The sequence below is a fragment of the Sinohyriopsis cumingii genome, chromosome 7 (genome assembly GCF_028554795.1).
Source record: "Sinohyriopsis cumingii isolate HCF-2022 chromosome 7, ASM2855479v2, whole genome shotgun sequence".
In the NCBI taxonomy this organism is placed as follows: Eukaryota; Metazoa; Mollusca; class Bivalvia; order Unionida; family Unionidae; genus Sinohyriopsis; species Sinohyriopsis cumingii.
In genome coordinates this window covers 125,058,399-125,081,301 of record NC_142967.1, presented here as the reverse complement: position 1 = coordinate 125,081,301, position 22,903 = coordinate 125,058,399, and the positions used below count along the sequence as shown (strand labels likewise).

General features: G+C 39.3%; 1 protein-coding gene across 1 annotated transcript; it reads right to left on the bottom strand.

The window, feature by feature from the left end:
- Nucleotides 1-174: 174 nt before the first annotated feature.
- Nucleotides 175-3,202, bottom strand: LOC149796072 (G protein-coupled receptor 157-like). The gene is made up of 3 exons (XM_089964183.1): nucleotides 2,929-3,202; nucleotides 1,952-2,142; nucleotides 175-1,552 (listed from the first exon to the last, which is right to left on the bottom strand). Exons 1-3 carry the CDS (start codon nucleotides 3,053-3,055, stop codon nucleotides 1,205-1,207), a joined length of 666 nt encoding a protein of 221 aa, XP_089820309.1. The 5' UTR covers nucleotides 3,056-3,202; the 3' UTR covers nucleotides 175-1,204.
- Between the last annotated feature and the right edge of the window lie 19,701 nt (nucleotides 3,203-22,903).

Genomic DNA, 22,903 nt, shown 5'->3' with positions numbered 1-22,903 from the left:
GATAATCAGTTCTTCAATACACCTATAGTTGATCACTCGAATTGATAATCTCAAAGTTAATAAAACCTTAAGGACATGATTAGATTATGGCAAAGCTTAAGGTAAATGGATACGTTTACATAAAACAGGCGCTTCAAATTCTATCTTTCAAGGATCTTGTACAGGCGTGCAACTGTGCAATATTAGGAAAATATGAAAGAGTACTGGCAAACGTTTGACAGCGTTAAATGCTGAATTAGATACAATATACTAACAAGTGAAAAAGTTGTGCTTTTGTGGGGTATATACAGGACAGTGATATTTGTGTGAGAGTTTGTTTAATTGGAAAATGAACTCGAGAAGAAAGTATTTATCATTACCGTCTTTTCTTGGATCTGGACGAATGACAGGGGATCCATGTGTATGGTCATTCTAGTCGCTTGTCATAGATGATGTGGCAAGGATCAATGTGTATGGTCATTCTAGTCGCTTGTCATAGATGATGTGGCAAGAGAATATCCATGAGTTTGTTTACGATGAATTTGAAGAACACTAGCAGTTTGATATTCGTTCCTTTTTTAATTTACTTATCCCGTAGGTTTTGTCCGGTACATTTACCAAGATGTAGCAAAAGAGGTATCTCTTAATATGAGTGGAATCTTTGCGCACACATGCTTTGGTACCTTTTAGAGGACATACGGAAGCACATCTTATTATAGTTCATTATGCTACACCCAACCTACACCTTCTGCCCTTGTTCACCACACAGTAAGTCACATTAAGCACATCGGCTCCCTATTTACACCATGATGGACTAAATAATATACGAGTTATATTTTTGCCCAGAGATGAGTCAAATTATGCTATAGCCCACCCCAATCCCACCGGATGTGTATCACTTTCTCAGAAGGGGGTGGGGAGGAGGGATATTTCAGTCTTTTGAAGAGTTATATGCTGCCTAGAATATCAACTATGCTAAGAGATGTATCACTATAAGTTTAAATGTATCTATCAGCTCATGTACAAGTCAGAAAATATATATTGTTATTCCTATGTTAAAGAACTTTGCATAATGTTAATCGTACTGAAAACATATGCATAAAATGCAAAAGTGCAAAGTCTCTAAAACTACTCCCAATAACTCGCCCGCTACGAAGTAATGGATCTATTGGTGTGCCCTATTCCCCTCCCCTTCCATACAAATTTATGTTATCTATATTGCGCCTTAAAAAGTTTCAATCTCTCTGTTAGCCGACTCAGTAGTGCTTGCGATAAGTCTATCATCTTCTTCTCCTCTAAATTTGCACGGAATGCATGCCCTTTTTATATACATTGCAACATCTTTATCCAGGAAGCAAAAGAGAACACAATTGCCGAAGGCCTGTGCACCGTCACCGATGCTTTGAAGAATTATTAGGAAATTGATACCAGCTTCTATGCAAAATAAGGGTAGTATGAATCGAATTGTGCCCCAAACTCGGAAAAGCCACAAAACTAACCAAAGGTACAAAAAATGGGTGTCCTCATCCCTGAAATCTTGCTGAAACTCCTTCAGCCGATGACGCGAAAGGTACTGAAAGAAATAAATAACGTCAATTAGTAGTTTTCATGGAAGCTATTACTCAAGTCATGTCTTACAATTTAAAATGTTTGCTGGTTAGACAAATGTCCAAAACAAATGACTTTGTTCAACATGGAGTAAAGTGTGCATCACATTTATTTCTGGTGTCGACACCATATATAGGTATTATGTACATGTATGACTGACTGAATGAATGACCGACTGAATTTATTTTCTCTTCAACAGAGATTACAAGTATGTATGTATGTATGTATGTATGTATGTATGTATGTATGTATGTATGTATGTATGACACGACCCAATATAACAAGTGTCCCTCTTACAGAGCAACAAGTGGCTAAGAACATTATTGATATGTCCCATTCTATATGTATCTGAGTTTTTACTTACCAATTTTAATTTAAGCAAAACAAGGATGCTTAAAGAGAGTATATAGCAAAGGATTTCCCAGCCCTTCCCAGTAAATAACATCCATTGAGTGTCATTTGTCTTAATCCAACACCAAGTTCCAGCCACTGCATTAGAAGTATCATTATTCGGGCCAAGAACGTCGGATGCATCCGCTATCACAGTGATGATCCCTGCAAGTGGAGACTTTTATTTAGTAAGAGATATTTAATCTTATCAATTTGATGCGTTTTTTCAGATGTTCAATATTATTACGGCTGATATTCCAAGAAATCATATAATAGCGAGTTTGAAAATAACATTTCATTTGTTGTTGTTGTTGTTGTAGGGCTTAACGCTATTTTTCAGCACAAGATAGCCTATACATGGCGGCCAGCATAAATGGTGGAGGAAGAATCCTCGAAAACCCCCTAAAGAACCACCGACCCACGATAAGCTACTGGCAAGCTTTCTCCCATAACCACATTAGCCGAATCCAAGACTCGAACCCACCTTTCATTTGTTATCTTTTCAATCTATGCAAGAAAATCGTTTTGTGAATCTGAGGTTTCGTTACCTGTCATATAAATTCCGGGTTTACTGTTGCGTGTTGTTTACATCCTATTAAATATATATTCAGATTTCAGAGTTCAGATCAATGTATTCCGTTGCGTTTTCCTCAGGATTGCAAAGTGGTCGTTTTCGATTCAATGAATTCTAGACATAATACTGTATTATCATATTACTATACCATAGCAAATATATACATTTGTACTGCTCCTGGACCAACATTGATAAATCGGATCTAATTTTATTGTACTTGTAATTTTAAAATGTGAAAGACATATGATAAACGCACTCTATGTGATACATTAGAAGCCATGGCTAAAATAATGAATAAACCATTTCCACGCTTTCAAATGCTGACATAGATTATTAAATCAACCAGCCAATGAAATGATCTCTCATTTATTGCTTACCTGGAATACCCCAACATATTACATGATACGAGACATATAATACAGCCGACCTTGTCCTGTCGCTCCGGAATTGAATGGATGCCATCATGTGAGCTGTTATTACAAGTGTCCAGAAAAATGACGCCATTGACGCGAACGTCGTAATGAAGCTTTGAGCGTTGCAGACATTTGGATATCGTCCGGAGGATCAACTGTTCCATTGGTATAACTAAACAAAAAGTCAGTCGCTCCAACTAAGTTTCCTGAAGCTATCATAAAGTCTGCCACTGTAAGACATGTTAGAAGTTTCCGCGGAAAATTTCGTACAAAACTTATTTTCCAGTACGACCAAAATATGACAAAAGCTCCGAAAATTGATAGAATAGAACTAACGATTGTGCAACCTGCAGATGCATATTGTATTTTTTCGTCGAAATGATTGGAACTTGAATTATTACACATTTTTAAATTCGATCCAAGGGGACTTCGGATAATTTATATCTAGGCCCAGAGAAGTCACGCCAAAACAATCAACTCTATATGTTTTTGATGTTTGGCCTAAGCGTTTCTACTCAGTCCTATTTTCTTTCCAAGGCAGGTACGTCAGAGTGATATGATACCTGGACAACTTCAAAGTACAAGGTTGTAATGACACATATAAGTACAGGGCCAGATAACGAGGCATGTTTTGTACCACTGGTTGCTGACCATTCAGATTATCTGAACTTCATAGCAAAATATGCTTGACAAAAGATGATCTTACATAATGCCCTCGTGTTAAGGAGTTCCATTGCTAATCGATTAACATGTGACCAACTGATCTCTGGCATCTTAACCTTCAAAGTTTCTTGCCTTTCCTCCATGAATTTTTCCTGGGCTCTGGAAAGTTGCAGTGTTAGGTAGGTGATCTATCTGAAATAGGCGATGCACCATGTGAGATACCATTTCATCTTACACTCGTGCAAAATATCCAATTTATACATGCTTTTGGAATCGTACTACAGGTCCCAAACTCACACATTTAGTGATACGTGATTTTATATTCAACACATTCTTCATTAGTCTACGAAAACTTTATTACGCTTTATATATATTTCATATTCGTCAAATGTACTGAAACTTTCAGTTATTAGGAACCAGGTAAATAAATTGAAGTCGTTTTCATTATTACTACAGAACATCGCAATGAATATATATGATTTGATTGCTTCGTGTAAATAAATAGAAAATAAGGAGTACAAATTAGGACACGTCCTAAGTCGGAATCTCTTAGTGGCATTTCAGAATCGAATTGTATGATTTACACCAGGCTTTATTTTATAAAATCTCTTTCTGCTTATGTGAACTCGAGCGACTTTGGAAATTTTACTACTTCCCAAAAATTTAAATTATAAACTTGTGCGTAATATTTTAGATAATTGTTTTCTGACACGTGTAAAATCAATACACATTATTACACAGTATTGAACACATCATAAAATAGTGCTTGCTCTATTTTGTACCATTAAATTCCATGCTGTGATCATTATATATTATTTAATGACTTCCTATCTTCACAAAGAAAGCGAGATTGTTTTGAAACGCTACAGAGAGCGAGAATCCTGTCTTTAGTCATGTTTCTATTTCTCTCACATATTTGTTTAAGCCTTTCATTTTATATCGTACTTTAAAACACCTTTTAAACTGGAAAATAAAATGCAAATTAGATCAGTCCCATCACAGACAAATATTAAAAATATATATGTAAGGCTTGTGCCCATCACATTTTACACAGCATTTCAAAATGTATACTCGCATACTCTCATGTCTGTAGAAGTCGCTGTTTTAAAATGTTAAAACTATCGTCATGAATTAAAAGTAGCGGTTTATGGTATGTGCTACTAATAGATGGCTGACTACTACTATTAGATGACTGACTACTACTAACAGATGGCTACTACTGCTAATAATTGGCAGACTACTAAAATAGTTGGCTGACTACTGCTAATATTTGGCTGACTGCTAATAATAGATGGCTGACCACTCCTACTAATAGATGAATGACCACTGCTACTAATAGATGGCTGAATACTACTAATAACTGGCTGACTACTAATAATAGTTGGCTGGCTACTACTAATATTTGGCTGCTACTACTAAGAGATGGCTGACTACTACTGATAGATGAATGACCACTACTACTAATAGATGAATGACCACTACTACTAATAGATGGCTGACTACCACTAATAGATGAATGGCCACTACTGCTAATAGATGAATGACCACTACTGCTAATAGATGAATGACCACTATTACTAATAGATGAATGACCACTACTACTAATAAATGAATGACCATTACTGCTAATAGATGAATGACCACTACTACTAATAAATGAATGACCATTACTGCTAATAGTTGAATGATCACTACTACTAATAGATGAATGAAAACTATTACTAATAGATGAATGACCACTACTACTAATAAATGAATGACCATTACTGCTAATAGATGAATGACCATTACTGCTAATAGTTGAATGATCACTACTACTAATAGATGAATGATCACTACTACTAATAGATGAATGACCACTACTACTAATAGATGGCTGACTACTACTAATAATAGTTGGCTGACAATCTAGACATCCAACCATATACCGTCCGGGTTCTGTTCACATATTAAATCCATACATAAGTAATACAAACTTACTTTGTACTGGGATAAATATTGCAGAATTAGGCTGTATGCCTATATAAGTCAATTAGTATCAAAATCTAAATATGCAATATATAAATGAAGACAAAATCAATTGGATTTCACGTATGTATGTTACATGAGTGAAAGAAGATCAGTGAAGATATAAGAAGTTAAATATTATTGGTATATGAAGTCCTGCTCATAACGATTGTAGTCATAATTACATATATAAAATCAAGCCTCTTATTTACTTATGAATCTCATCTCGTTATGAAAACACTTGTCAACTCGATCTTGATCAGGAATCAACAATCATGCCTAACAATGACGAAAAGGATATAGTATTTTGACAAGATTTCTTAGTAGACAGGTTTGAAATGCGGGTAACTAATACCTGGAAGAAAAAATTGTAAAGAAAGATATTGGTTTTTACCAAGGCATTCGATTCAATGACCGCTCACTAGATGTTCATGTAGTCTAAATATTTAAGGAAATACATTTACCTTTATGAATACATGGATACCTTTTAAAAGTTCAATCAAGTTACCTTGCCATCTACTTAAAATTTTATTCCATTTTAAGAGGAAGATGAATTAGCGAAGTGGACTATTAGTATGGTAGATATGCCATGACTTATGTTAAATAAAGGGTTTTGGGATATTGACTTTAATATTGCATAAATAAAGATAATATATTTACTGTGGTGTCGTTTATTTAATAAATTCTGAAATGCATGTTTGCAGCACTATACATTTTGCTATTACAGGGCACGCGTTAGCTTATGAAAGTAGTTTAAGTGTAATTAACATAGAATCACGTGCAGGCTATGATGATATAATATGAAACGAAGGAGGTATCAGTATCAAGAAACGATATATATTGTAACAATCCAGGGGTTTTACTTGACCGAGCGGTGTCAAACCCTGGCGCGATTTCGTTAGAAGTCACAAGTTTCCCTTAACTTAAAGACTTTCATACAACTGCTGTTGTAAACTTAAAAGTCCAACGTGTCCATTTTATAAAATATTTTACTCTGATTAATATAAGACGAAAGATCTCACAACTTCCCAATTGTCTGTCAACAGCACATCTACATGATTTCTTTTCATTAACTTTCCATAACGTACCGTCAGCATTTCACGCCGTAAAGCTATACTAATCCATCATCTAATACAGGGAACTATTTTTACTACGCCGCCTTAGGCCGGTCAAATTATGGTTTTAAGCCACATTTCGTCTGTAACTTTTCGTCACATTTGCCCCTTTTGCAACATAAATGGTACCTGCCGACGACGGAACAATCCCTTCTTGTTTATTCCATTATGTATTATACCATTGTCCAATCGTAAATACTGCACCTAGAGTCACACGATCAATTTACACAACTAGATTGTAGTAGGGACTACTGAGCGACAGAGATATTCATGCGGATCTGACCTGAATTCACCAAAATTAAACCATGGCATCATGGAAACTCAATAAGACTTCACTCCGTGACATTTGTTCCTAGCAATTGGCTAATTATTTTTGGGCTGAGGAATATTTCCACAGGACTGCGTTCCAGTAATCCAACAAGTAATCGGAAAATCTAAGACTTCCTTAACACGGAGCGCTATGACCAAATGCGCATACTCCTAATGTATTACCATATTTTACAGCAATTATGAATACTGTCTTGGCTATGAACCTAAAAGATAATGCAGATTATGATAGTCAAGGACATAGTTAAGGGCAAAGTAAGTCGTTATCTACCTTTATGCTATATGTTTGTATTGGTAGGGATTAATCAATGTATGCACGTTATAAACTGTATATGGGTAAGTGAAGTACAAATATATACTGTATAGGGGCGGGGCACATTACAAACTGATGAATAGGTACCAAAGAATGTTCACGTCTATTTCAAAGATTATATGTTACAAACTAATTCACAAGATTGTTACTTATCATATCTGCAGAAGACACTAATAACTGATGGAAAGGAACACAATAACCAAAACCTAAATAACTTTAATATGTAAATTATTATGTAATGCAATATATAAACGTATATTCAGTTATAAATCAAACTAAAGAAAATACACAAAGACATATTGTTTGACAAAAAACCAGGGCTAAAATCTTATATTGAATTCTACATCTTTAAGACAAAAAAGTAATAATTGTTTTAGCAAAGACTTTTATAAATCTCATGAATAGCTACAGCAATAATTAACGTCATTCATCCCGTTTGTCTCTTCTTCGTTACAGCAGATCACTACTTGGTACCTATCATTAACTCTAATATTAACTCTAATAATAACTCTAAGCTCCTTTGCGCGGAGGTATTGTGCTATTATGCAAAAACTAATTCCATAGTGTTTGCACAACAAAACAAATTTCGACTGGTTGCTTGCTTGTTAACTTTGTTTTAGTTGGTACAATCGTCATATGCAGATAATTGATATCTTGGTAGATGTGAAGCAGGGATCTAGCCATTTCTTTCTTTATCACCAGGATTAATAGGCATTGCATGTTTTATCTGTCTTGGTGTACACAGGATAAATAGGCATTGCATGTTTTATCGGTCTTGGTGTACATGAAACTAGGGCATATTATGATCATGGAAGCCAATATATAAATTTTATCCTCATTCTTTAAAATGTCTTAAGGTAAATCTCTTTTCCATAATTAGTACCAACTGAAGCTATCACACAATGAAGTTATTTTATTTTAAGTTATTAATATAAGCACGATCTATACTTAGGTCAAACGCAATCCCGTTTTGTGTACAGTCCCTATTGTCAGAGCAAGATAAATGAATTGGACCTTATTTCTTATGAGCAAATATTCTTCCTGTATCAATTGGATGGTATTTAATTTTATTTGAATACATCTTATCTTCTCAAGTTTGTATTTGGTCATCAGTACCACACATAAAAAGTCGCATCCAGTGAACACACACACACACACACACACACACACACACACACACACATATATATATATATATATATATATATATATATATATATATAGAGAGAGAGAGAGAGAGAGAGAGAGAGAGAGAGAGAGAGAAAGAGAGAGAGAGAGAGAGAGAGAGAAGCCCCTATACTCCATCCGATGTAATCTATAAAGTGTAAAGTTATATCAACATTTATTATTTTGAAGTCTTCTAAGTATCTTATTTTGAATTCACCATTTTATTATTGACTGCTGATACATTTTATATTTTCATCTCTTTTCTAACTATGAGCAAAGGCTTTGATCCTGTCCTAACCTTAAATTCACATATTGTGATCCAATATCGTGCATATCTTTTTCTAAGTCATCGATTTTCTTAATTTGTCACATTATTTGCTAAACGCTTCCATAGTTATTACTACGATTACTATAGGTACATATGAACAAAAATGAAGCACCATTATGAGAACAAATATCGTTTAGAATGTTAAATTTGCTTCGTATACAATAAATGGACCAGCTTCTGTTACTGTGTTTATCCCTTACTTGCTACTCATGGTAACTATTGAAATATTATCATTCATAATGTATTGTTCTATTGTGTTGGTTTTTATTGCAGTTGGTATTCATACATTTTGTAGTTAATGTAAATTTAGTTATCATTTAATTTGAAATTATCCTTACTGCCATAGTAAATATTTATGACTTTAATAAGAATTATAACCTGATTTTTTTCCCACCAAGTTATTATCATTGTCTTTCACCTTTATATCCAACGATACCCAGTAAAATATAAAACATTATGTCCCAGTCTTGGTACATCAACTTGTAAATTTTGGTTGAGTTTAAGAGTACTTGCAGTAGATGCGATACAGTGATTTGAAGGATTTAGACTTGTAACAACTTAGTGCTGTAAATCTTTTATTTACCACAAACCTCAGATACATTAATATAGAGATAGTTCCGCACCAGTGTGCTTTGATTACACGTTTTCCGTTATATACTTCATGATGTACTTGAGTTTCCGGTAAACATTGGCCGTCGTAGCGAACATGACTGACTACTGACAGCAATCAAGTGTAAATTACAAGAAATTGTAGAAAGGTACCATGAATTAGTGGAGATCGTTTCTTTTATAAGGTAATTGCAAAAATCCACTTATCTTAAACGTTTATAAACTTTCCAAGTGATGTACATAATAAATGTAGCAAAGAATAACATTGTTAACAGCTTTTTGGGGCAACATGAAATATCCACTGTCAGAGGTTATTGCCGACATGTTTATCATCAATGTATATGTGGTTTGGGTTTTTCAGGGCTTATTCGGTAATCTGAGACTACTTAATGAGTATCATCATTTAATATTCCCTTTTATCAGAATACCACATTGATTTATGCTTCACCTAGCTTAAATTACTGTTATTTTTATTGATTTCTCTTTGTGTACTAACTGAACGTGTATTTGTACCTTATTCTTCGCTCAAGAGATATTAATCAATTATTTTTTGTTCTAGAGATATTAATCAATTATTCTTTGTTCTAGATATATTAATCAATTATTCTTTGTTCTAGAGATATTAATCAATTATTAGTTGTTCTAGAGATATTAATCAATTATTCTTTGTTCTAGAGATATTAATCAATTATTCTTTGTTCTAGATATATTAATCAATTATTCTTTGTTCTAGAGATATTAATCAATTATTTTTTGTTCTAGAGATATTAATCAATTATTCGTTTTTACTTTGTATCATCTTATGCTTATTTCTCAAATGACGGGTCTATATGAAGTTTTTAAACGAGTTAAAAGACTTAAGTTTTAAGATGACAAAACTATTAGTGATAATAGTGTAAACTTTAATAGTTGTTATTTATATTGATGCAACATTTAAAAGTTCAACAATTTAACTTTAACTATGTTACAAAGTGAAGATTCAACTGAATTAGGTATCAAACATCACTGGCTGAAACTAAACGGTTCTTGTATAAAACAAAGTCTACACGAAGAAACTTCGCATCGCAGACTTGCTAAAAGTTCGAACTTGTTTAAATCAACATTCATTAAAACTTGGACACACTGAATCTCTTCACTGACGCTGCTAGTATTGTGGGCTACGGGGCTGTTTTGGGGTCTAGATGGTTTCATGGAGTTTGGAATGAGGTGTGAGTAGTGAAGTGGGATACTATAGCGTCAAGGAGACTTTAACGTTAATATAGGTGGTTTGTACTCTGGCGTCAAGGGAAATTAAACATGGGAATACATCGTTTGTACCCGGGCGTCAAGGGAAATTTAACATGGGAACATATCGTGGGATTGTATAGCGTCAAGGGAAAATGAACATGAAAATTTAACATGGTGGGACTGTATAGCGTCAAGGGAAAAATTAACATGGGAATATATCGTGGGATTATAAACACATATACAACATTAAAAAAAATGAAAAGGGCCTTTGGGTTTATGTTAACCTTATTCCATGTTAAAATAGAGGGCACCATAGAGGCCTCTTTCTTTTCCTTAAACTTTGTCTCACTTCTGGTCCGTAAATTAAAACTCTCTTTAAACAGCCTTGCCTTTCCACGTAGATTCTTCTTTTCCAAATACTTGTATCCGTCATCCTGACAATGATCCACGATGATCGAACATACATGGATAAGTCCGTACGGAACAGCATTGAAGAGACCAGAGTAGAGGATTCCACGTTGGTCCACATCTTGGTGACGAGAACAGGTGAAGGAATGCAGCGAACTGCGGTTATTTATAGGGGAAGGGAGGATCGAAACGGATTGAGTTCATTGACCAATCCAAACACGCGTTACAAAATTCAGTCATCACTCGTCCAATCCGAAGAGAGCAGTCTGTGACGTCACATTCCCTATATAGAGCTGCTAGCGTCTGTGCGCAGTCAATCCGTGCGACACAGTTTTCAAACATGACGCGAACTCAGAAGACGATGAATTGGGGTGCACCGGCGGTGGAAACGAAAAGTAATGGAATAGCATTGACTACCCAAGTGAACCCGGACTTACTTCCAGAAGAGGTGAATTTGAATTGGGATTTTGTGGATTTTCTTACCTCGCAAGAATTTGTTCCGGAACCAATACCTTCGCCACCTTCTCCTTCATTACCACACGTGGAGAATTTTAAACAGAGACATACAGAAGAACTGGAGAAATTTATACAGCAGCAAAAGGAAGCAGAACAAGCTTTTCTCCTACAAGAACAACAGCAAGAAGAAGAGATAAGAAGGAAACAACAAGAAGAAGCAGCAAAGAAACAAGGGTGTGAAAGTCAAACGGTCGCGGTACTGTTAGACATTTTAGCGGAGTTAAGAAGTCTGAAACAAATATCAGACTTCTTTATTACGACCGAAGAGAAAAAGACCTTCCCGAGCTAATCAACCCAACTCTGTGACTACGCCTACCATACCACCCTTTCGAAAAGAGATAATATTTCAATTGCCAACATCAATTAAAACTCAAAAAGCCCTTTTTACCCTGTAGTATGTGTGTGTGTGTGTGTGTGTGTGTGTGTGTGTGTGTGTGCGTGCGTGAGTGTAGACACTTACGTTTAATAGACTGTCTATTCTGGTACGAATTTTTTACAATCCAATTCACAACATATCACTTTAAAAAGTTCATTAGCTTCTTCTTTGTTTGTCTTCACTCTCTCTGTGTTTTTGATTTCTTCACTTTCACAATTTTTTCCTCCATTTCTTCCTCACTTTCTCCCCTTCTTCTTTTCTTCTCCTGTTTCTGTTTCTTCACCTGTCTGCTTTCTTCCTCTTCTTCCTCTCCATAACTTCCCTCTTCTTCTTCTTGCTCCTGTTGTTACTTAGGGCAATCTGGAGACCAATGTCCTTTTTCTTGACATTGATAACAGGTATCTTGACGTTTGTCTCTTCTAGCCTCTGTTTTGCTTTTTTGACGGCTGGACACTCTGAAGACCAATGCCCATTATTCTTACAGATATAGCAAGTATCTTGACTTTTATCTCGAAAGGAGGGTGAGTAGTCCGTCGGCTTGTCTGAAGAGAATATTCTGATGACCCCTCGCAAAGCTTTGATGAAAAGTTCAATCTTTATAGGTTCTTCCATCGTTCTGCTCAGTCTGAGAGTGAAATGAATAGTGGAAGGCAAGTCACACACCCTTTATATATACGCTGGTCTGCCATGGATATAAAGTGACCCATGGTGTTTCACATGTAGTCATTTGACTTTTTGCAGTCAAGATGAAACGATCGAATCAATCCGAGAAGAAAGAAGAAGAAAGTAAGAGGCAAAAACGTGGTCTATCGCCTTGTATAATTGCTGAAGTCTTGGCACAAATTCATGCCAGTGATTTTGAAGATGACATTAGTGAACCAGAATCCAGACCCATCGATTCTACACCGAGTCCAAGTTCACCAGTAAACCCTGAAAAGTATTACCACATTCGAGAGACAGAACAGCGCTCCTCTAGAAAATTTAGAACCACGGCTTACACCTACACGGTGAAGTTTATAGATTTCAAGTCCGACGTACCATTGGAGAAAGCAGAAGGGTTCATCACCGAGATGTGGGATTCTTTGCTAACCACACTAAAGCGACAATGTGAGGCCAAAGAAGACGATCGCTTGAGACTTTCCATACAACACGACAGCTTGAAATCCCCTGTTTGGATCGAGTTTAGCAGTCCAGCAGAACTGACCCCTTCCAAAGTCATAGACAAGATCCAACACGTGTAACAATCCAATAACAAGTTTCACATCACCGATGGAAAAGCGACACTGTCCATGACCAACGTCTCTCTTCCCAAAGGGACTGGACGCAAAAAGGTCTTATTGGTGGACGACCTTCGCAGCATTAAGCGTAGCCTCGTCCGAATTAACAACCCTCAAGACCAAATGTGTTTAGCCAGGGCTATCGTGGTGGGACGAACGTATGCCAACAAGAACGACACGGCAGAATGGAAAAGAATCTGGAAATCTATTCAACAATCGAGCCAAAGAACGAAATGAAGCTGAACTCCTGTTATAACAAGCGGGTCTGTCCAAAGACACACCCTGTGGCATTCATGAGATGCAAAAATTGCAAGATGTCCTAGCTCCACGCTACACCTTGAAAGTGTATGCTCAAGAAGTGTGCGGACCTCTGTTGTTTCGAGGGAAAGACTTTAAGGATGGAAAATACATTCACGTCTATCATCATGACGAGCATTTCGATACCATTACCAGTATCACCGCACTTGTGGGATACGGTTATTATTGTGAGAAATGTGACTGTCTATAACAATTGAGAACAACACAAGCATTGTGGATTGAAACGCTCAGGATGTTTGGCCTCTCAACCATGTCTTGACAAAGGACAAGAACGAGTACATTGCCCTGCTTGTCTGCGCACGTTTGTCAGCCCTGATTGCTAACAACAACATTTGAAGACGCAAGGTTCACAGCAGAAATGTGCTTGTCAGCTCCTGAGATTGTGTCCTACGTGTGGACAAGGCATACTTACAAATAATGCCAAGGCACACGTATGTTCAGGAAAGAAGCGATGTCACATTTGTCACCAAATCGTGGACTTGGAACATCAATGCTGCATGCAGAAATATCAACCCCAACAAGAGAAAGATGACAAGAAGAAAGGGAATTTCATCTTTTTCGATTTCGAATGCATGCAAGAGACCAGCATTCACATTCCTAATTTCTGTGTGGCTCATCGAGCGTGTGAAAAGTGCATTCAATAACCTATCTTTAGTTATTGCCCTCACTGCAGCAAGATTCCTGGAGGACGTGGAAAAATCTTTCGGGGACCGAACACGTTAGCCGAATTCGCTGAATGGATCTTAGACCCCATTGACGAGACATGGAGCCAAGAGGACAACGAACGTTACGGAGATTGTCATCGCCATGCCACAGTGATGGCCCACAATTTCTCGGGATACGATGGACAATTTCTTCTCAGATACTATACGGAACAAGGCATCGAACGTCCTAAAGTGACTTTGAACGGAGCCAAAATCATTTCCATGCAAGTGGGACAAATACAGTTTAAAGATTCGATGAGCTATTTGGCCATGCCTTTGAGTCGAATGCCTAAAACGTTTGGAATGACAGAAATGGCCAAAGGCTACTTTTCACACTTTTTCAATACCGAAGCCAGTCAACATGCCGTTCTACCCCATTTGCCTGAGGCTCACGATTACGACCCCAACAACATGCGTACCGAAGAACGAGAAGCTTTCTACGCTTGGTACCAGGCCCATGCCTCTGACCCTTTCGACTTTCAGGAAGAAATATTAAAGTATTGTCGTTCCGACGTGGACATTTTACAGCGTTGCTGTGGAAAATTTCGAGAACTGTTCATGGAACACGAAGGGGTCGATCCTTTGAAAGAAGCTTGCTCCATTGCCAAAGCGTGTTCCTTAGTGTACCGACAACGATTCATGCCTGAAAACACCGTGGCTGTCATCAGCCCTCAAACGACCAACTATGTCAAACGTCAATACTCGGTCAAAGCCCTACGCTGGTTACATTACTTGTGCGACAAGGAAGACAAATGGATTCAGCATGCCCGCAACGGAGGGGGCGAAAAGACCATCGGAACGTATTCGGTAGATGGCTGGGACTTAGAAAACCCCAAGATCGTGTACGAGTTTAATGGTTGCTTATTTCACGAATGTCCCGTGTGCTACCCTGATCGTGGCACTAAAAATCAGTTTCTACAAAGAACCATGGAAGACTTGTACCAGGACACTTGTCAGCGACGTTTGAAGTTAGAACAGCAAGGATACCAAGTGGTGGAAATGTGGGAACACGAATACGATCACCGTTTGAAAACCAATCCAGAGTTTAAACGTATCGTAGAAAGTTACCAGTGGGTGGACCCCCTGAACCCGAGGGACAGTTTGTACGGAGGACGGACCAATGCCACCTTTTTGCTGTACCAAGCCGACGAAGAGAAAGGAGAAGAAATCAGATACTTGGACGTTTGCTCACTGTATCCGTACGTGTGTAAATATTGTCGCTTCCCTACAGGGCACCCGCAATTGCTGGCGGAACACATTGACCTGGACCACATTCGACAATACGAAGGTTTGATCAAGTGCAAAGTTTTGCCTCCCACGGACTTGTACCATCCCGTGTAACCTCACCATTGCCAAGGCAAACTGATGTTTCCCTAGTGCCGTACATGTGCCGAAACCTGTAACCAAGATCAACATTGTCAGCACACTCAGGAAGAACGTGCCTTGACGGGAGCGTGGGTCAGCGTGGAATTGTTCAAAGCTCTGGACATGGGATACCAACTGTTAGAAGTGTACGAAATTTACCACTTTCCAAAGACACAACAATACCACAAATGCGACGAGACTCAGAAAGGCATTTTCGCTGACTACGTGGATGACTTTTTGAAACTGAAGCAAGAGGCCAGTGGCTATCCTTCGTGGTGTCACACCCCCGAAGACGAAAAGACATTCAAAGAGAAATACTGGGCACAAGAAGGCATCTCTTTAGATCACATGGAGAAAAACGATGGTGGGCGATCGTTTGCCAAAGTGATGTTAAATTGCTTGTGGGGCAAATGGCACAACGACCGTGTTTACCGAGGACGGAGTATTTGACAGAACCTTACCGCTACTTCCAGATGATTCACGACAAAACCAAATACACGAAACACGTGGACGTCGTTCGTGAGGATTTGATCTTAGTCAATTACGAAGAAGATCTGGACTTTGTACAAGCCGACGAATTTGGAAATGTCATCATTGCGGCTTACGTTACAGCTCATGCTCGCTTAAAATTGTTAGGGGAACGTGTCCTGTACTTTGACACGGACAGTTGCATCTACATCGATCTACATCACCCTAACATCGAAGGAGACCGTTTAGGAGCCTGGACAGACTAGCACACAACGAGTAGATTCTAAGTTTCGCTAGTGGCGGTCCCAACAATTTTGGCTACGAATACCGGGACAAACAAGGAGAAGTATACACCGAGTGTAAAGTGAGAGGATTGACTCTGAATTATCGTACCAGTCGAGTGGTGAACTTTGGCGTATTGAAAGAAGCCTTGCAGTCTGGAGAGGATGAAAACTTTAAAGTGACCACCCTTGAACGCATACGATTGTACGTATACCCACTCACCAGATCGTCAGTCGACCCTTGGAAAAAGTCTATCAAATCGTGTACCAGAAGCGAGTGCGACTTCCCAATCACTTCACTTTGCCGTATTGACATGTTGGTATAAAACATTGGTTGTAAGAGGATAGCCACCCACCAGAAGAATGACTTCGCCACAGCAAGAATCGAGTGAGAACTCCAAGTTCAAACCCTACCATTTTCCTGTCTTCTTACCTGACTATTGTGATTGTGCTTGTCGATTGCAAAAGTTTCAAAAATGGCCCACAGATCGGGAAGGATTACATACTTCAAATGTTTTAGCTAGAACAGGATTTTGTCTACTTGGGACATGAGACTTGATTGGGATACGAAATACAGTGTTTCAGCTGTGGCCTGAAGTAACGAATGGATCTATGTATCTATAAAGATTCAGCTATTCTGGAACATACTCGATGGTCTCCGCACTGTCCTTACCTTTCTATGGCCTTTCCACCCATTGCACTACGGTACAATTATGACGGTACCTTAGAGACGGTACTTTCCAAAACTAGACATAAAAATGGAACGATGTACAATCTTGAGACTTCATTGCGACTAGTATAAAAGGGGACATTATGAAAGATCGATAGCTCATTGTGACTACCAAGACCAAGCGAACAAGACGAATCCTTTGAAAGAGACATCACTCAAGTTTGGGGATTCTAAAAAAAGTTACCTTCCCATAGTGTGACTAATATTGGATGGATAAGACCCATGCATTGCTACGGAAAATGTCCGGAAGGAAACAGTAAGTGTCCATGCGGTTACCATTGTAATTGCTTAACGGAGTTTGCAGACGAGTGCGATGCTGAGCTTTGCGATGTGAGCGATGGTGTATGCTGTGACCTCAGTGATGCAGTAAGGTATCATGGGAACTTTGTTCTCACTACTGCTGCTACTACCCCTATCATGGAAAGTGATGCTGTGCGTTGTCAAACCTGATGGATGCGAAAGTGATACTGCTCCTTATCGTGGACACTTTACTAGTTTTCATGGTAAATGTGGATGTCAACCTTGACGTCTACCACCCTACGAATGTCATTCAGCCCTGAGCAAACTCCTATCGATATCACCCTACCCTCATCGAAACGAACCTGTGAAAGTGTTCCATTGGTCAGACATTCATCAACTACCCCTTGGTGTAAAATAGAATTGGTTTGTTATTGATGATTCTATTTCTTACAATGTAAACTTACTGCATCGAATTCCAGAGGAGGAGTTAAAGACTTACCAAAATCCTTTACACAATGTGAGCTTAGTGAAAGAGGAAACTTCTGAACGAACTGTGATGTGCAAATTAGTGACTAAACGATTTTGATTCGACACTGAAGTAAAACCATGTATGTGCAAACAGTACATTTATTGTGTCAGACAAAAGAGGATTTAGTATGACCTGATCATGGATACCTTACAAGAGAACATTCGTGGTTTGCCTGTGGAATTGAGAGAACGGATTTATCGAGAACTGGTCAAAATACAAGTCAAGCGTAAAAAAAAAATTGCATCCGTTACGTCTCTGGTGTTTGAACCACTGGTACCTGAATGCTATAAGAGAACTGATTCGTAAGAAAGTGTTTCAGTGGTCAGACCTTGTTAAATACTTTGCGGCCGCGAATGATCGACGTGTTCATGATTTGGTTACTTCGAGCTTCACCTACTACAACGAATTGAGGAAGAAGAGTTAAAGGATTACAAAAACCTTTTACGCAACATTTGTCTAGTGGAAGAGTAAACTTCTGAACGGACTCTGGACTGTAGGTTACAGTTTGGAAGATTTAAATTTCCAACTGGAGAACGAAGATCTCTGGGTAGAAAGTATATTTATTGCTTCCGAAAAAAAGAGAGTATAAAAACAGGCTGCCATGCCACGACATTTATCACAAGTGATTCAACAGATTCCGTGGAAGGAACTCAATGGCATAATTCAAACCGTGAATGATTACCATCACTTATTACAAGAAATGTTTCCGTTGAATTTGGGTCGACAAGTAGTGTGTGTCTTAGTGACTTGTTTTCTGGGATTTCCGTTACCAGCCGATTCCTTGTGGACTCTTTACGAACAGTACTTACCAACCCGAATGGCCTTAAATGGTCACGAGAGACTCATTTTGCTCAAAGCCTTGCGTTTTCATCTGGATACTTCTCGACCTCTACGGGAAAAAAAGATTCGTCAACTTTTAGCTACCGAAGACGTGTATGACGATGTGTGTGTAGCTTGTGACTTACACCCCCACTGGACAGATGTACGTGACTGGAAAAAAATGGGGTTTTGAGGCTTGGACCCAAGAAGTGGCCCAGTATGCTCGAGAGTTGTCACTTTTCAACCTGTGTTAGTGCCAGTGTCAGAAGAACCCGTCACCCAGGACAGGACTGTCATGGACATTCCTGAAAGACCCTTTCGGGAGGACACTTGTGTGACATTACCCCCTGTAGAACTTGTCAGAACATTACCCAAAACATGTTGTACAGACATTTGTTTCTATTCCATTTTGATCGTTTTCATGTGCATTTTATCGTTGTACTTAAGCCTTTGGCTTTTATGTATTTTTGTCTTCTGTGTTCTTTTTTAAAACAACAATAAACGTGCCCTGAAAAAGTATAAAAACTCTTGTCTTGTCTGTTTTCGTGTCACAAGTGACATTCCTGACACTATGGCTACCTCTGCTGTCTCTGCACCCTCTTCCTCCACTTTCAAAGTCATCGACGAACACTTAGATCGAGCCAGTTGGGAGGCTTTGTATCTTCGCCATCCCTTTAACATGCTCATTGCTGGACCTAGCGGTTCAGGCAAAACCGAATTTGTTAAACGTTTGATCGAACATAAACATCATTTGATCGATCGTTCACCTCAACGCATCGTATGGTGTTACAAAGAGTGGCAATCGGCGTACAGCCTCTTGCCAGAAAGTCAAGGCGATTCCATCGTGTTTGTGGAAGGCATTCCTAACGAAGACGACGGAATCGTGTCTGACCCCCGTCAAACCCATTTGGTCATTTTCGACGACATGTTAGGAGTAGACGAAGAAGAAATTAAATTTTGGTTTACACGCAAAGGGAATCATCGTAATGCCAGTGTCATTTATATCACTCAAAATTTGTTTCAACAAAGTAAAGCCCATCGCACCATCAGTCTCAATGCTCATTACGTGGTCTTGTTTAAAAGTCCTCGAGATAAATCGCAAGTGCAAGTCTTAGCCAAACAGTTAGGAACGCTTTGGCTGACTCAGGCGTACGACGATGCCACTCAAATTCCACACGCCTATTTACTCGTCGATTTGAAACCCACTATCCCCGATTATTTGCGATTTCGTACCCATTTCTTTCACCACTGGTGTCAAGACGGAGGGCCTGTCCTGTACATATCTCTGTCCTCGACTTAACCCCCCCAAAAGATCTATAGAAACCTCGGACACTTTTCGTATGTCTCACACAGTCTGAACATGATGTCCCTTCAGTCTCATCTTCCCGTCAAATTGATTCGTGCCTTGTATGGCATCAGTCGGGAAAAAGATCCACAAACACGAGCTCGTGTCTTAGAAGCTAGTCTCAAAGAAGTCTTACGATGGTTCACGGTGACAGCACGTCAATTACTGCAAGGTATCATTCAGATTCCTAATCAAACCAAACGCATTTTTGATAGAAACAAAGTAACTTTGGCCCAACATGCCGATCCCCGCATCGACACTCAAACAAAAAAGTAAATCATTTTTAAACCTGGAGGAAGCGGTACTCTAGGAGGTGTCATCATTCGCTCCCTCTTAAGATGGGATCATAATGCTCCCAAAGTTCTTCCCAAGAAAATAGTCAAACGAACCCCCAAGAAGAAAAGGAACAAAGGTGTCAAGACCAGGTCACAACCCCGTATAAAGAAAGTCCTAAGAAAAAGAAACAGAGAAGTCCTCAGAAAAAGAAAAGGCTACAGAAAACTAGTCGAAAGAGAGGCACTTCAGAAAGGACGCAACCTTACATTCGCAAAGCACGACCTGCAACGACGGTGACCGCGTCTCCGGTAGCCTCAGGTTCATCCACTTCTCCGTTGATGACACCATGGAAGCCTGTGTCTCCAAGAATTTCTCCTCCAGGGGTGATACCCTCCTCCTCTTTATCAGCCATGGCAGCTACTCACAAAGTACCTGTTCCCAAAATCAAAGTTCAAGAGAGATCGGGCATATTACAGAGTTTACTGGATTTGTCCAAGCAAGAACTGGCTCGATTTAGTTCGTTGCGAACCCCTGCACGACGTGTGATGCCTGTCCTCAAGTTAATACGACGTAAAGACAATCAGTGGCGACGCGTTCCAGTATTAAAAAAATCTGAGACAAAGGGTGGGTATCAGTGTCTTTGTGCTCCTGAAAAACCAAAGATATCACCCTCAAAAAACATCCCTCATCTATACTCAAGCGAAAGAAAAGGAAAGGACTGCCTCCTCGTTTAGTCAAACATGGGGACATGTTATCTGTCCTGGACAAAGCTTCTCCATCCCTGCGAAAAAAACTCATTCAAACGGCCTCCAAAGCTGTCAACGTTTTGAAAGGCACGATCCCTTTGTTCAAACACCAGTAACAATGCTTAGGCAAACATCGTCATGTTCTTCACTAAATGGTTCAAAAGAAAATTCCCATTAGTCAAAAGAAGAAGATGTTGGTCCAACGTGGAGGTATTTTGCCACTCTTGTTAGGCCCATTACAGAAAGTAGTCTTGGGAACCATGTTGGGAGGCCTCGTGGGAGCAAGATAAAAAGGACCTCTGAAGTCCCAAGATCTCAGAATTGACCAGAGACATCGAATGGAAGGACGAAAACTAGCTTTAGTGCGTTACAAACGATGGATAGAATACCATCGTTGGCAAGAACAACGAACCCCACATTTGCCTCCCAATCCCCACTTAACCGAGATGTCCCAGTTAAAACACGAATTGCAGTCATTGATGGATCGCCACGATTTGTCCGAAACAGAAAAATCGCAACAGTACGGTCAACTCTTGCAACGACTGCAACTCTTTCACCAGAAAGCTTTAGACGAAACAGCTCTACCCACTCTGAAAGATTTTAAGACCTTGATGAAAAGTCCATCCCCCATACTACCACCACCACCACCACCACCACTACCGTCCCCAGGGGTCACGAGAGACGCTACCCCACGAAAGTCTGAGGAAGAAGAGATACGAGAAGTTTTTCAAACACCGTCAGCAGCTCCCATTTCTAGTAAGATTGCAGCGTCCTTGTTGACCACTTCCCCCACACCCCAACGAGAAGAAAGGAAAGCTTGGGTTAAAAAGATGATGTCCACTCCTCCTTCGACAGAAGTGAAAAAGAAAGAAGGGAAACCAGAAGTGAAGAAAGAAAAGAAGACCAAAGCCATTCCATTACCACCTCCACCACTAGCTTTGAGTTCTACTCCCGTGGTCCATCGGACACGTAAATCCGTTTCCAAACTATCCTTTAGCCCCATTCAAAGTAGCATCAGCGAAGAGTGGGTCACTTATTAACAAACTAAAATGGAGAAGGTGTTAGTCAGCATTTACTACGCTCCATCCCATCCTGCAGGTTACGGAGGAGTTCGAAAGGTATCGTGCTGCCAAAACTCGACTGAAAAGTCTCCGTTTGCCTCAAGTGCAACGATAGTTACAAGAACAAGCTACCTACACTTTACACCAGCCCATTCGACGCAAGTTTTCCAGACGTCGTACCCAAGTGGAATGCATCGATCATCAATGGCAAGCCAATTTAGCCGATGTCTCTCAGTTGGCCAGCTAAAATCGCGGCTACAAATATTTGTTTTGTGTCATCGACGTCTTTTCCAAATTTGCCTGGGTCGTGCCCTTGACTTCCAAATCGATCAGCGAGTTAGATCGAGCCCTGCAATTGGTGTTCAAACAAAGTGGTCGTCACCCTCTTCGATGGCAAACGGACAAAGGTACCGAATTTTTGAACCAAGCTTTCCAAAAAGAATTAAAGAAACGTGGCATTCATGTTTATACCACCGAGAATCCTGAAACAAAGGCCAGCATCGTGGAACATTTTCAACGCACTTTGAAAGAACGCATGTGGAAATATTTTACGCATGACCACACTCTGAAGCACATCGACATCTTACCGCACCTGTTGCAAGCGTACAACCCATCTTATCATCGAAGCACTGGACGTGCCACGCAAGAGGTGACTCCCGACAACGAAGTGCTGGTTTCTGATCGCCTATTTGGTACGTCCCCGAGAAATGTGGAGTGTTGGCCG